Raw genomic sequence first — 13,948 nt, 5'->3', positions numbered from 1 at the left:
TTTTTGACCTTTTATAAAGATGTTCACAGGGAAAGACAAACTATTAGATGCTGCAGGATGTTTTCTAGTCTGTGTAAAGTCATCCTCCCTGCACACTTGGATAACCTTAACCAACAATCTTTGTAAGAACTGCGTTATGTTTTCTCTTCAAGTACTTTTACCTGCACTAAAATATATTGTTAGGAGAAATATCAACAATTCAGGTCAAAGAGAGTAAAGATCTGATGTTACCATGGCTATATAGCGAACTAGTCTGAGTCTATCCAAGGCTGTAGTAACTTTATGTGTGGAGTCCCATAAATGTTTGCATGCAAACTATAAAGCTAATTCTACTCTTTGCTTTGGTATAATTGAGGTTTTCCTACATAAAACTCCACAAAACAGGAAAAAAAAAGAGTGCAGCATTCTGAACATCACCAGTGAGCTCAGTAGGAGACAGTCACATTGATTTTGATGGAAAATGCAGTGTCATTGCACAGCATTTATTACTAGTACAATTTTAAATAAATGCAAAATCAGACCATATAAGTGCTGCAGAGACAATATGACTTGGTAAATAAAGAAAGGTGTTTGGATCTTTTTGCCTCGGGTTTGTTACAGACCCCAGATTTTGAAATGCCAAGAAAATGAACTATTTAAAGTCTAGAAATGTTGTTTATTCAGACAAACTTGCTTGTGCTGTTTACTGTGTAAGCCTAATGTGCATCCTTCTGATCTGATTGTCTCATCCTTAATTACCCAGATTGGAGATAAAGAGAAGTAACTCTTCAGTAAGCAAAAGGCCTACCTATTTTAGACAAGCAAACATCAAAGCTCAAATGTGTAAGACAGTTTTTTATAACCGGTGGCTTTGTTAGAGATTAGGAAAGGGGATTATGAGAGAAACTCCTTCCTTTAAATGTGGGAATTTATTTAACCGAATGGCCCTACTAAAACCATACAACCTGATAAGGGATGCAAGCTTTAGAATAATGATTAAATATAAAGATTAATGATCTTATCGATCGACTAATGAGTAATTAATAATCAATCAAGCTCTTATAAACCTACGTTTTTATCTCCCACAGTTTTCTTAGAAATGTCCTCACCTTCTCGTCTTAACAAAACTGTAAATTTTTAGTTGAGAAACTGATGCTGCTTTGCCGTGCAGCACAGCTGAATGGATGCTATCTAGGTGATAATGTAAAGATAGAATAATTCACCCAGCATCCTTCGCTTGGAACATTTCACATTTCTGATCTAGTATACCTGTGCAGAGATTTGTCTTACATCTGTAATGTTTCAGATGCCCTGAAGTGTGAGCAGTGGAGCCCTCCTCTGGATGGCCACCACGTAGAAAGAAGGACTGGCCGCAAAGAAGATATTATGTAATCGAACACACTTTTTTTTGACAATTAACTGAAAGTCAGCTAGTTGTTTGCATCATTAAAGAAGATGCATTTCCATTTTTAAATGTCTTGATTTTCTTCAGATGTGGAGCTTGTAGTTTGGGTTTCTGGACCTTCACATTTTAAAGTCTCCTTGTGAAATCTCAGAAACCCGTCCATTTTTGGTCCTATAGTAAGCCATTAAGGATATCTTATGAACTATACTTTTCTCACAAATGCTAAATATTTTCAAGTTGCATCTAACAGGGGTTTTTCATTAATGTAAGTCTTATCAAATTGACTTATTAACATTGCATATATATCTTACAAAATTACTGTAAACTCAAAACAAATCATGTATTCTTGTTTCCATTTGTACATGAAAAGTAAGCTACCAATCACACGTAAGGGAAAGTTTGAGGTTAACTGGGCAGACATGTCCTTCAAGGTATCCGGCTTACATGCAGGTACTCAGGTTCGCAGAGATTCCCCTCATGCTGGGATCCTGGAGACGAACGTGAACAGAGGTGATTAAGCCAGTCTGTGAGCGGTTAATAAAGTGGAGGAGCCAGTAAGCAGCTGAAGCAGGAACAATAGTTGGAAGTTACAACAGGGAGGGGGCTACCGGTCACCATGACCCCCTGGATATTGTTCTGCTGCCCACCAACATGTGAATGATGGAGGGGAGAAGTGAAGGACGGTGTAAGGAGAACGGGGAAGAGGGCAGATTGCAGAGCTGATGCTGATGGTCAGAGATGGAGGAAGAAATGTAAATATTAAGGAATCCAAGCCTGGCCAGGTGTTTGTTGATCAAAACCAAATAAGGGAGAAAGATTTAGATCAGCTGGAATATACTGGAAGAGTATGATACATCCAGTGTGAGGTGTAAGACAAACTGGCAGCTGGCAGTCAGACCTCAAACAAAAGTCTCCCCGCCCCCAGCATCCCTTCAGAACCCAAGTCCTGCCCTGCAGCACGTACACTTCCAGACAGAGGGGCCAACCAGTCTGCAGAATCTCAGCTCCAGACCACGTCTTTGTTCCGCAGTCACACTGCTTTGTTTTTCTCTTCACACACCAGAGACCGGATGTGTGCTCAGTGACCAGCCACTTTCTCCTCCTATCCTGACTCCCTCTGCTCCTTAGCTAATCCTAGGGAGAATGATGAACTGGATCCACTTAGTAAACCCTCTTAAAACTAAAAAGGATGAAAAATCTGTTTCAGATTTGGTTTCGTGTTAATACGACGATGCTTAAAATGTGAATGAAATGAGTCATTTAATCAAATTTAAATATATATACAAGAATAGCCAGAGGTCAGTAGATTGGATCCACCTATGATATAAAAACATTTTTAAACAAATGTATCATGAAAACCAAGAGGTGTTGAAGATGTAGAGTGGTATATTAAAAAATTAGAGCAAACATATTTGATTAAATATGTATATATATAAGTTTAACTGCTCAGAGCATCAAGATAAAGGGCTTTTATCGGACACGACTAAAATGTTTAAGATGAAGATAAAAACAAAAACTCACATTACTCCCAATTTCCAGCCTTTCTTGCTTTGCTCAGCTGCAAACATGTTGTTGTGTTGTCTATTGAATAAAGTGAAGATGGCCATCTGACACCTGCATGCCTCAGGCTTGCTTTAAACATTAACTTTGTAAAGCCTTCCTCTAAAAAATACATTTTTCCCTTGCCTTGTTTCCGTGTGTAAGAGGTGCACACACGGCAGAAAGTCTGTTTTGCTTATTCTAGGAGTTTATGTTGACAGGGTCAGAACAAAACTCAGCCTGTCACACACTGAAGGACCTGAAGTTAATCCCCTCAATCAGCAGCGCTGCCTGAATGACTTTCGATTTAGAAAAGGAGGAAAAAAACAAAACATACAACTCTGCAAAAAACTAGCTGCTGTCTACTGAATGTGAGTTTATACGCCATCTGTTAAAGGCAAAAATATTAGCATCTGTTACAGGTAAAATAGAAAAATTGATAGTTTGTTACGTCTTCTATAAATGGTGAAAAAAGTCTTATTTTGAATGAATACTAGTACTGCTATAAATTACATACTCAAAGGTTTCATAATTTCTCTTTTCTTTTTCTTTTTTCAACAATGTTATACGTGACCTGAATGCACAGATCAACTCCTTGTTCCCTGACCCCTGGATGCTTCTGTCATTACGAACTGACATTGGACGTGAAGGCAGGGTTATTGTGTGCGCCGACTGACATTCCAGAGAGGCCATCGGAGGTCCAGCTGAATCGGAGAGCAAAGGGAGGAAGCGCTTTTTCACAGAGTTGCAAGCACACCCACCCACCCACCCCCCACACACAAATGGGATGTTTTTAACTTCCCTGGGCTATTTGTGTGTCCATTCTGACTCCTGGAAAAGGGAAGTAGATGTTAGCATGAAGCGTGGAATGCAGACAGGGATTTTGGATGATGAAGTACTTCCATTCATTGGCTGGAAATGATGACTCTGAAGACATGTGGCTCAATTTGGTTGTTTCACATTATGACTGAACAAAAGTTAGAGGATACTTTATAAATATCATTTATTTACACATGGAGTTAAGAAGCTTAATCCCACCAAGCAAGCAGATGATCTGAAAACTTACATTTTTGTTTTAAAGACTAAGATCTATGTCCAAAATCTTGATTTAAAACATATATAAGTCCTGCTACCAAATAAGAGGTTCATACCCTAGAAATAAAAAAATATATATACAAAGCTAAGATAAAAACCAGTAACCCTTGTATTGAGACACTGTTTGTCAAAATAACATGGTTTCTACAACAAGTTAGATTTAAGACTTTTAAAACAAAAGTAAATGTACTTTAAACCTAATGTGAAAAAATCTGGATGCATAATTTAACTTTTATTAGGCCTAAAATTCAAACTAACTTTACTGTGTTTAGGACATTTTAAAACTTTGTAGAAACCCTAAACAAAGCAGACGGACTGTTTTGTAAAATTAATTTGGAGAAAAGACAGAAGTTATCAGGCATGTACATAAAACTAGGGGATGGAAAAAAAGGAAATAAAAGTGAAACAAAGTCACAAAAGTAATAAATATTTACACTTATTTTATTTTTTACATTTACATTCAATTATTTGAATTTAAACACAATAACTTTTGATTGTTGAATTTAGTCCAACTTTAATAACATCCAAGGTAATGTTTTTGTATATTGCCTTAGCTTTTGCAACCACCAGGTGGCACCATAGCTCCAAATGTCTAAAAACTTGGATAAGTGCAGTAGCAATGTGCAATGTGGCATCTTTACTGCTTTGTTTAGCATATAGCATATACCCACGGCAGAAGGTCTATGGAGCAAATTGGCAGCAAATTCCGCCTCATTGACTTTGTTTGAATTCATCAGATTTAGTTTGCAGTAACTGAAGGGTCCCAATCAATGAATTTGATCAAAAAAAACCAAAAAAAAAAAACCTATTGTTTCAATGCAAGTGAAAAAGAAAGAAAATGTTTAAATCTAAGTTAACGGGAACAGTTTCATCCAGAATAAAGGAAATCAGATTTTTATCTTTAAGAAAATGAATTAGGGAATTAAGTCTAGAAAGCTTAGATGTTTATTCCAGGTTTGGTTTATGATAACAAAATATTTCACACTTTTCAAGACTGTAGAAGAACCAGATATATAATACATATGCAAAATGAGGCATGTGGGCATAACGTGTGGGCGTTTTTCTGGCACATTCAAGTTGTCTGAATATGTTTGAATAAAAGCAACAGGGATTTTGCATTTGACACATACCCCTAACACTAAAATGTATAGGATACATACATCAACCAAGATTTAAAAAAAAATAAATTATACTGTCAGTTCCCATATATGAAGTTTTCAGCACCCTTGTTAAACGTCAAAAAGGATGTAAATCTTAATTTTGTGAGGTTAAGAATATATGGCCAAGATGTATAATCCACAGGTAAAGTGAGGGAATGAGGAGGCTTTAGTTTTGGGGACAGATGAAGAATGTCAGGGAAAGCACCTTACTGTGTCCTCAAATCAACCTCAATCTGATCCCGAGCACACCACACAAAAGCAGCTGACCCCCGTCTTACTTCAGGTCCAAAGTGAATGAAAGGAAACTGCAACCCTGGTTCAGGAACTACGCAGAGAGAGATGCCAACTCGGTAGCTTAACAAGAAGCATCTCGGCTAAAACATCACGAGAGGCAAAACACAGCTCAATCCAAAGGGCAGGAGGGGAAGGAAAGAGGAAGGCCCTGGAGCTCAACCACTGTGAGAGAGGGAAGCCGTTTTGGCTGCGAAAGCAGGGAAGGAAAAGAGGACTGTGACAGAGGCGACACGAGGTGAACCCAGTCACCTCATTAGATCAAAATTAACTGTGGAAAAACACAATGCTTCATTCCTTGTGCTCTGCTCACACAGCTGCAGAATCAATTTCACTGTGTTGAAGCCAGACACTTCGTACTCAGAGGGACTGCATAATGACATCAGGAAGCTGTTATTGTGCACACCTTTTAAACTGCAGGACATACAGTAGGAACTAAAACAACAAATGCCCTTATTTGGTCCGTATTCAGTGATGCCAGAACTTCAGCCAACCACAGGATCATTTCCCTACATATTGTACATCAAGCAGTATAATGAGTATAATTATTAGAGATGAAGAATTTCCACAGTGGAGTTGGAGACTGTTTTAGAACTCAGATATATTAAACAAATAGAGTATAAGAAAATTAAAGCATTGGATATTTGGACCCGACTCATCGGAGAAAGTTTATAACATTGAAATTTGTACAATAAGCACCAATGTGTTTGTTATCCGAGACAGGCAAAACACATTTACAGCAATACATTATGACTCTGGACAGGGAGTACAGTGAAGTTTTGTTTTGACTTTTCAGGAAATAGCAATGTTTATGTCTGAGTATAAGGTGAATTTATTTTGGGCCAGTGGGGATTACTTTAACATCTCACCAGCAGGTGTCACCGAACCTTCATTAATGAATAACATTTAAACTGATAAACTAAAATGATCCACTTCCACATCAATGCATATTTCTTAAGAACTTAGTTTCCAAGAAGCTGAACTTTCTGGAAGAGAGTTTTGGATCAATGTCTCCTAAATGATTTAGGTCTTATTTTTTTCTTTGGGTTTGGGCTGCTTTCTGATTCTGTTGATTTTGTTTGACCGCTTAGCTTTCCCAACTATACATTAACACATAAAAGGGTATTCCTAAATGCAAAATGTTGTCAAAATATGTTGTTGTAAATAAAAACTGTTCCAATTCAAAATCCAGTTCTGTATTGAGCATCAGATGCTTAATATTTCTCTACTGCACCACTAGATGGCAGCACATAACAAATAAATGACAAAGCTTCCTCCTGAGGAGCGTCAGCTATGGCAACAAAACCCTTGATAAAAAGTCATGAAACACTTTTCTATTGATACTAACTAATATAAACTGTACTCTGCAAAGGTACTTTGCATATTTGTTTTACAAATAAAAAAGTAATTTACTACTTACGGAGCACAGATGAGGTAAAAACCTCTCTAGGCCATTCATGTCTATTCCATCGTCTTCTGCAAACGTGTTTGTGCTCATGCTACAAAAAAGATACAACACAGAAATGTTATTTTTTAACATCACTAGCATAAATCACATTTTTATATTGCAGAAGCTGAGAAGTAATCGAAACCAAACTGTCTAGTTATTCAAAATATCCTTGATACACAAATACTAATCTTACCCCTCTCTGTCAATGTGGGGCAGCTGCTTTGGCATTCCTCTTGGTTTCCTGTGAAAATGGCTGAAATCCAGCTTTTCTGGTTGTACGTCCCAACCGGCACCTCTGCAACAACATAACAGATATACACAATTTCTGGGGGTTTTGTTTGGCAAATAAAACAAAACAAAAGCTGGAAAAGTGAAATCTTTACAGGTCCTTAAATATGGGGTTTAAATAATAATAACAAAAGGGATCAAATAAACTATTGTTGTTTTGTATTAGATCTATGATCTTCTAAGGTGCATTGGTCTTATTACATTTAATTACATCATGAAATGTTTTCTTTACTTTAAATGTCATAAGTGGACGTGTTTGTCTGGTAATTAAAAAAATTCAAGATCATTTTCATATATTTTCCGCATATAAACTGTTATAGTAATCTTGTTCAAAGCACTTTTTGGAAACAAGTAATTTATATACATTTTGCAAGGATGTATTTTTTTAATAATAAATTGTTCTTTTCTCTTTGAAGAACAGCATCTAAAGCGAGCCTTTTTCTACATAAATCCATGGGGGATGAAACATTTATTTTTAAAAATACATAAAACTTTCAAAAACAGAAGCACCAATGCATATCAAACTCTATACTACTACAAACGCTGACAGGTCAGCTCAAAAAGAGAAAGTAGAGGGTGGAGCGGATACAACCAGCACTCATTTATGACCTGAGATAAGAGCACATTTATCACCTGAGCCTCCAGAATCCACAGCACAGAGATGGCAGTGCAAATGTAGCACTTACCCACGTGAGTCCATTGTGTTCGCTGCCCATATGTCTGTCCCCAGGATGTCAAAGGAGACATCTCTGTTCCCATTCTAGTAGAACACAGAAGCAAATTGATTTTACTGGATCAATTCCCTCAATCCTTTTGAACAACTTACTAAGAACCTGGAAAAATAAATACACTTTGATTTGTTTTTTTTTGTTTTTTGATGAATATGCCGAAATAAATAGCCATAAAAAAAAAAAAAAAAGATTATGTCAGTACCTTAGGCGATCCTTTAAATTGATTGTTCCTGCCTCTGCTCCCAGAGCGGGAGCCGGATCCTGGCCTGGACCCTGAGCTGGGTCTGGATCCTGTACTGCCATTGCTGCTGTGTTCCCACTCGTCCTGCAATATGGCATCAAAAGATACTTTATAAAACAAACAGATCCAATTCAAATGCCTAAATAAAATGATCTAATCATTGTAATCACATTGAGGAATTCCGTTTTAATCAGACATTCCGGCATGGTACACTACACTGTTCACTGCACTGTGGTAACAGAGGGTTGGTGTCACAGCAATTTCCTTAAGATGAGTAAGCATAAAATCTAAGAAGCCAGTGTTGCTTGATATAAGGTGAATCAGTATTAGGGATACCACCTTAAAAAAGTGACATTGGAGACATTTAACCAGCATTTTTCTGACTCTTTAGTATAACACAAAGCTGCTACAACTCTTTCTGAGCATTCAGGCCATTTAAAAGATACATCAGAATCAAAATACCGTAAATGGACAAATAAATTACTGATACAAAAAGTGTCAATCTGTGACATTTGAATAAGTTTTTCAGGCAGTGCTTTAACAACTGTAAAGTTTCACACATTCTGAACAAAAAGCCCATATTGTGCAGCTTCAGGCTGCAGATTTATAAACAAGATAAGCTTAACTAAGGTAACTAGGAAGCAATAAGTGATAACTGACCTGTATTTGAAAAGGAAAGCTTCTCGGTAAATATTAAGAATCTTTGTCTATTTTGCTGTTTTTTAATTTAAACATTTCAAGGGTGATTTATTTGTTTATTGGGGTTAAAATCAATTAATCGTCAACCCTTAATTCTTATGACTAAGAATAAAGACAGTGTGACAGAACATAAAAGTACATAATCTTAGTTTTATGTCAATAAAGACAATCAGAAACCTGGTGCAACTAAAAATCCACCATATAATTCCCCATCATTAATCTTTTATGTTATAAAACATTGACCGTTGGTTAAGGACTCCATATCAGTTACCTGAGAAGGGTTTTTAGTAGAAGCCACATTAAACTTGTAATTTGTAACCAGACTAGGAGGTTTGTTTGCATGTATGCATCATCTAATTTATGAAAGAAAAGTGAGAGATGAGCAGGATCTGGACATAACTTACACGTTTAGAAGAGCCTCTTCCCTGAGATGACGTCCAACTACCATCTCTCTGGTTGATGCAGTCATCTGTCCACTGGTAAAGAATCAAACAAAAGGGGAGTTTTTAGTCCACTGATGGGTAACAGATAAACATTAAACAGAGAGCACAGCAGTGTGGCCTAGAGGTGAGTGCCCCATGCACAGATGTGATTCATTCTTGCGAAATTAAATCGCAGTAGCTGAATAGGGGAAACCAGAAAATTCAAGAATATTTTCTTTGATTCCCTTGTTTTGGTGATCCACTAACTACAAATCTATCAGATGCACAGCTGTAGCATGTGAGAGAAGTGGTTGAATGTTGAGAAGAAGGTAAGTGCAGCGCACATCCAATAACGTTGGTTTCACCACTACTAATCCAACAGTCAATTATGAAAAGTATTTAATTTTATGTCATTAAAAATAATAAAAGGGCAACTTTAATGATAAGAATTACATCTACATTCACATTACATAGAATAAGATTACATCAGCAGAAGCAGAGCTCAGTGGTTATTGTATAGATAACGGTAGCTACTTTTAAATGCACACACTTAATTAGATTGAAGACCTAATCGGATCAAAAATGTTTCATGTAAACATGTCAGACTGATGATTCTGATCAGTTTCATTCTGGAAGAGAGCGGTGGTTTTTGCTTGTCAGCTGGCAAAAAATTCCGATTGTCACCCATGCAGACCTTCGGAGTAAAATAATTGTGACTGTGGATGTGTGCAACATTAGCGTTGCCTTCTTCCGTCATTTTTCCGAAAAACTAGACAGTTCCGCAGACGCAGAAATGATTTAATCTGATTGAAACCTTGATGCATGTACACACACGTCATGATCAGATTCGAAGAAGAGAAGAAGAGCTAGTCACAGAAAATAAACTCCATGAAGTATTAAAGTTTTAGAAAAAAGGTTTTCATTTTTTTTTAACACATGAGATTAATAATTCCATACAACTTTTATTTTTTCATTTGCTTGTTTTTTTTTTGTGTGTAAATTTATTGAGGTATTATTCCCTTCAGAATTAAAACCTTTCTGGGCTTACACAGTAGAGTTTTGAAGTGAAAGTGAGAAAAAATAAAAACCCAGTGAAGGGATTGTGTAAAAACATAAAAAACAGATTTCATGGGGCCCTATACTGTTTAACATAACCGAAAATTAAACTGTGGACAAAGAAAGTTGATGATCTCACAGTTCCATGGTTACATTCACTGTTGAAAGAACATTGAAAGCTTCTGCTGTGTTATGGTCTTTACAAATTAGAGAGAGCAGTGCGTTAGATTTTAGAGCAAAGCGAGCAATAGATTTCAGGAAACGATCATCTAACCTGTGGTTCTTTGCTGTCATTGTCCAACTCCAATTCTCCGTCTGGCTTGTCTCCCAGAATGCCCTGCACCTGGTACTCCAGGACGTAGCTGTCAATGAAGCGCTCCAGCTCCTCTATCTCCTGCGAGCGGGTGCTTCCGGCCTCAGATGATGCAGACGCCACTGAAGAGTTCTCCATGGCAACCGCCGCAGAGATGGCAGGAGGGAGGAGGGGAGGAGGAGGAAGGAGGGAGGGAGGTGACCTGTACACAGCAGGGGTGAGGGTAAAGATAGAAAGGTTTGTTAGAAACGAAGCAACAGATGTACGTTTTCACCTGTGATAAAATTTCACATGTAATTCAGATTATTACAATCTATGAAAAAAATCCAGGGAGCTGAATTAAATCTGCTCCTCCTTTAAGCAGAGGGGGCACCATTAACCTTCTACTTATCCAGTTAGAAATCTAACGTAAAGAAATCACAGGTCAGTGACAGAGAGGTCAGTGGTGAAGTGAAAAGTTTCTGTGAAATTAGTTCAGATGAGGCCACTGAGAAACTGAGGGATCGTTTCAGATCCACAAACTGAAGCATGTTCAAGAGCTTTCATGGTGAGGACATCAACAGCCTGACTGAATGTATCACTGACTGTATGACCTTCTGTGTGGAGGGCACGGTGCCCACAGGAAGGCTGCGGAGCTTCCCCAACAACCATCCCTGGGTGACTCCTGAGCTGAAAGTCCTCCTGAACCAGAAAAAAAGGGCTTTAACTCAGGGAACAGAGAAAAGCAGCGTAGAGTTCAGTGATATCTCTAATGGAGGATCAGGGCGGCAAAGAAGGACTAAGGGAGGAAAATAGAGGAACAGCTGACACAAAATAACGTCAGAGATGTGTGGAGGGGTCTCAAGAACATCTCCGGCTTTTTGAGTCCCATCACCAGCAGGGCTGCAGACAGAAACACCAAATTTGCAGAGTTAAACTGATTTTTCCGCACAGTTTGACCCCCTCACAGCAGCTCCCCCTCCCTGTCCTCAACTCTCAACATGTCTACAACCCCCAGGCCAGCAGTGACCTACCCTCCCCCTCACCGCCACTCTCATGAACCCCAAACCACTCACACACTCTGTCCTGCCTCCCTACACCCTCACAGTCACTACGATGCAGGTGAGAAGCCAGCTGAAGAGACTGAAACAGAGGAAAACCTCTGGACTGGATTGCATTCCTCCAAGTCCGCTGAGGAACTGTGCTGTTGAACTTTGCAAGGTCCTCAGCTACATTTACAACCTGCGCCTCAGCCTAGGGGTGGTCCCCTCTCTGTGGAAGACCACCTGTGTGACCTCCCACCTGATGAAGACCATGGAGCACCTCATCCTAGCTCACCTGCGCACAGTGGTGAGCCCCATCCTGGAGCTGCTGCAGTTTGCTTACCGACCTGATATTGGAGTGGAGGATGCCATCATCTACCTGCTGCAGCGGGCGGTCACCCACCTGGAGACCACCGTGAAGGCAGTGAGAGTCATGTTCCAGCGCTTTCAACACCATCATACCAGAGCTACTCAGAGGGAAATTAGAAGACGCTGGAGTGGACAAACATCTTGGTGCCTGGACCATTAACTACCTCACCGAACTCCCTCAGTACCTGTAGCTGCACACCTGTCAGGCAGAGGTGGCCTCAGGGCACTGTCCTATCTCTCTTGCTCTTAAACCTTTACATCTTGGACTTCACCTACAAAACGGACAGCTGTGATCTCCAGAAGTTCTCATATGACTCTGCTATTGTAGGCTGTGTTTCTGGGGGGAACAAGCTGGAGTATTAATCGGTCATCATGACCTTTGTGGACTGGTGTGAGAAGAACCACCTATGTCTTAACACCAGTAAGACCCAAGAGATGGTGATCGGTTTCAGAAGAAGATCCCCATCTCACTTCCCTGTGAACATTCAGGGGCAGGACAAAAAACCCGCGGAGAATTAAAAATATCTGGGTGTTCATGTCAACAACAAACTGGAATGGACTCATAACAGCGACGCCCTGTATAAGAAGGCACAGTGCCGCCTCCACCTCCTGAGGAGGCTGAGATCCTTTGGAGTGAGCAGGCCCCTGCTTAAAACCTTCTATGACTCTGTGGTGGCATCAGCCTTTCTCTTAGCGGTTGTGTGCTGGACCCCTGGCAGTTCAGAGCGGGACAGAAAGACTGACCAAACCAATAAGAAAGGCTGCTTCTGTCCTAGGCTGCACTCTAGACTCAGTGGAGGAAGTGGCTGAGAGGAGGGTGATGCCCAAAGCTTACCTCCATCATGGACAACACCTTCCACCCTGTTTGTAAAAAGGGGCGCTACTGCAGGTCATTCATCCCTGCTGCCACCAGACTCTATAATGTGACACTGCAACTGCAATAACTTGTGCAATGTATAATGTGCAATCGCTATTTAATACCCTGCCTAATAACCTGTTTCATTAAATTTGACACCCAATGCAATAGCTATAAATATATATATATATATATATTAGGGACGGAACGGTTTATGAAAACCGTCCAAACCATTCGGTTCGACTGTCTTGGTTCGGTTTGCGTGTGTTGCGTTCGGTTCATGCGCTGCTCCTTTTTCTCATAGGCGAAGCGTGTACACTCCAGAGCAGGAGGTGGCAGTACTGCGACCAAAGCCAACCACAAGTAGTAAACAAGAAGAAGAAGAAGCGAAGCAGCGTAGCCGGGTGTAGCAGAAAAAAATCAGTTGTTCTGGAGAATTGTGTGGGTATGGCAAGTGGAAAAGAACAGGAGTTGGAAGACGCGCCAGCAGCACTTTATAGGTCTGCTGTATGGGACCACTTTGCATTTAGAGTGACCTACGATGACGGCGGAAAGAAAGTTGTGGATATAAGTGCAAAAGTGTGCAAGCATTGTGTAACACGTTTTGTTTATGCTAACAGCAACATGACCAACATGTCATGCTAACCCCGAAATCCCTCATACTCCATCAGCGCTCCGCTCCGCCCCGCTGCGCACAAGACCGCCTGCACAAAGCAAAGCATACAGCCTCCACTGTGGCTCCCGTCCGCTCCACTCTGAGTTCCTTGGAGATCGTAGAGGGCATACGCGAGATTATTAATTTCAAAGCAGCAAAACATATGGAAATGATCCAGGGCTTCCGCGGATCATTAAAAATAATTACAATTCATTAATTTTTTGGGATTTTTTCATTAATTTCATTAATTTTTATGGGATTTCGGTGCAACAATCAACATATACCGAACCGAACCGAAAACCGTGACCACGAAACCGTGAACCGTACCGAACTGGGGATTTTGTGAACTGTTCCACCCCTAATATATATATATATAT

The 13,948-nt window shown here is 39.6% G+C and overlaps 1 protein-coding gene across 4 annotated transcripts in view; it reads right to left on the bottom strand.

Annotated features, from left to right (window-relative positions):
* ctif (CBP80/20-dependent translation initiation factor) overlaps positions 1-13,948 on the bottom strand; it is a 60,302-nt gene that overhangs the window by 32,946 nt on the left and 13,408 nt on the right. For all 4 annotated transcript variants that reach the window (XM_015376403.1, XM_015376399.1, XM_015376400.1 and 1 more), the window contains exons 2-7: positions 10,631-10,871; positions 9,283-9,354; positions 8,141-8,263; positions 7,894-7,967; positions 7,113-7,214; positions 6,890-6,968 (exon numbers count right to left, since the gene is read on the bottom strand). In XM_015376403.1, the coding sequence (XP_015231889.1) occupies positions 6,890-6,968; positions 7,113-7,214; positions 7,894-7,967; positions 8,141-8,263; positions 9,283-9,354; positions 10,631-10,807 (627 nt within the window). In that variant the 5' untranslated portion in view covers positions 10,808-10,871. The remainder of the gene's footprint in view (positions 1-6,889; positions 6,969-7,112; positions 7,215-7,893; positions 7,968-8,140; positions 8,264-9,282; positions 9,355-10,630; positions 10,872-13,948) is intronic.

This window comes from Cyprinodon variegatus, unplaced genomic scaffold (genome assembly GCF_000732505.1).
Source record: "Cyprinodon variegatus isolate N-32 unplaced genomic scaffold, C_variegatus-1.0 Scaffold134, whole genome shotgun sequence".
Taxonomy (NCBI): Eukaryota; Metazoa; Chordata; class Actinopteri; order Cyprinodontiformes; family Cyprinodontidae; genus Cyprinodon; species Cyprinodon variegatus.
The sequence above is the reverse complement of the archived record's forward strand: the minus strand, read 5'-3'. Positions and strand labels throughout refer to the sequence as shown.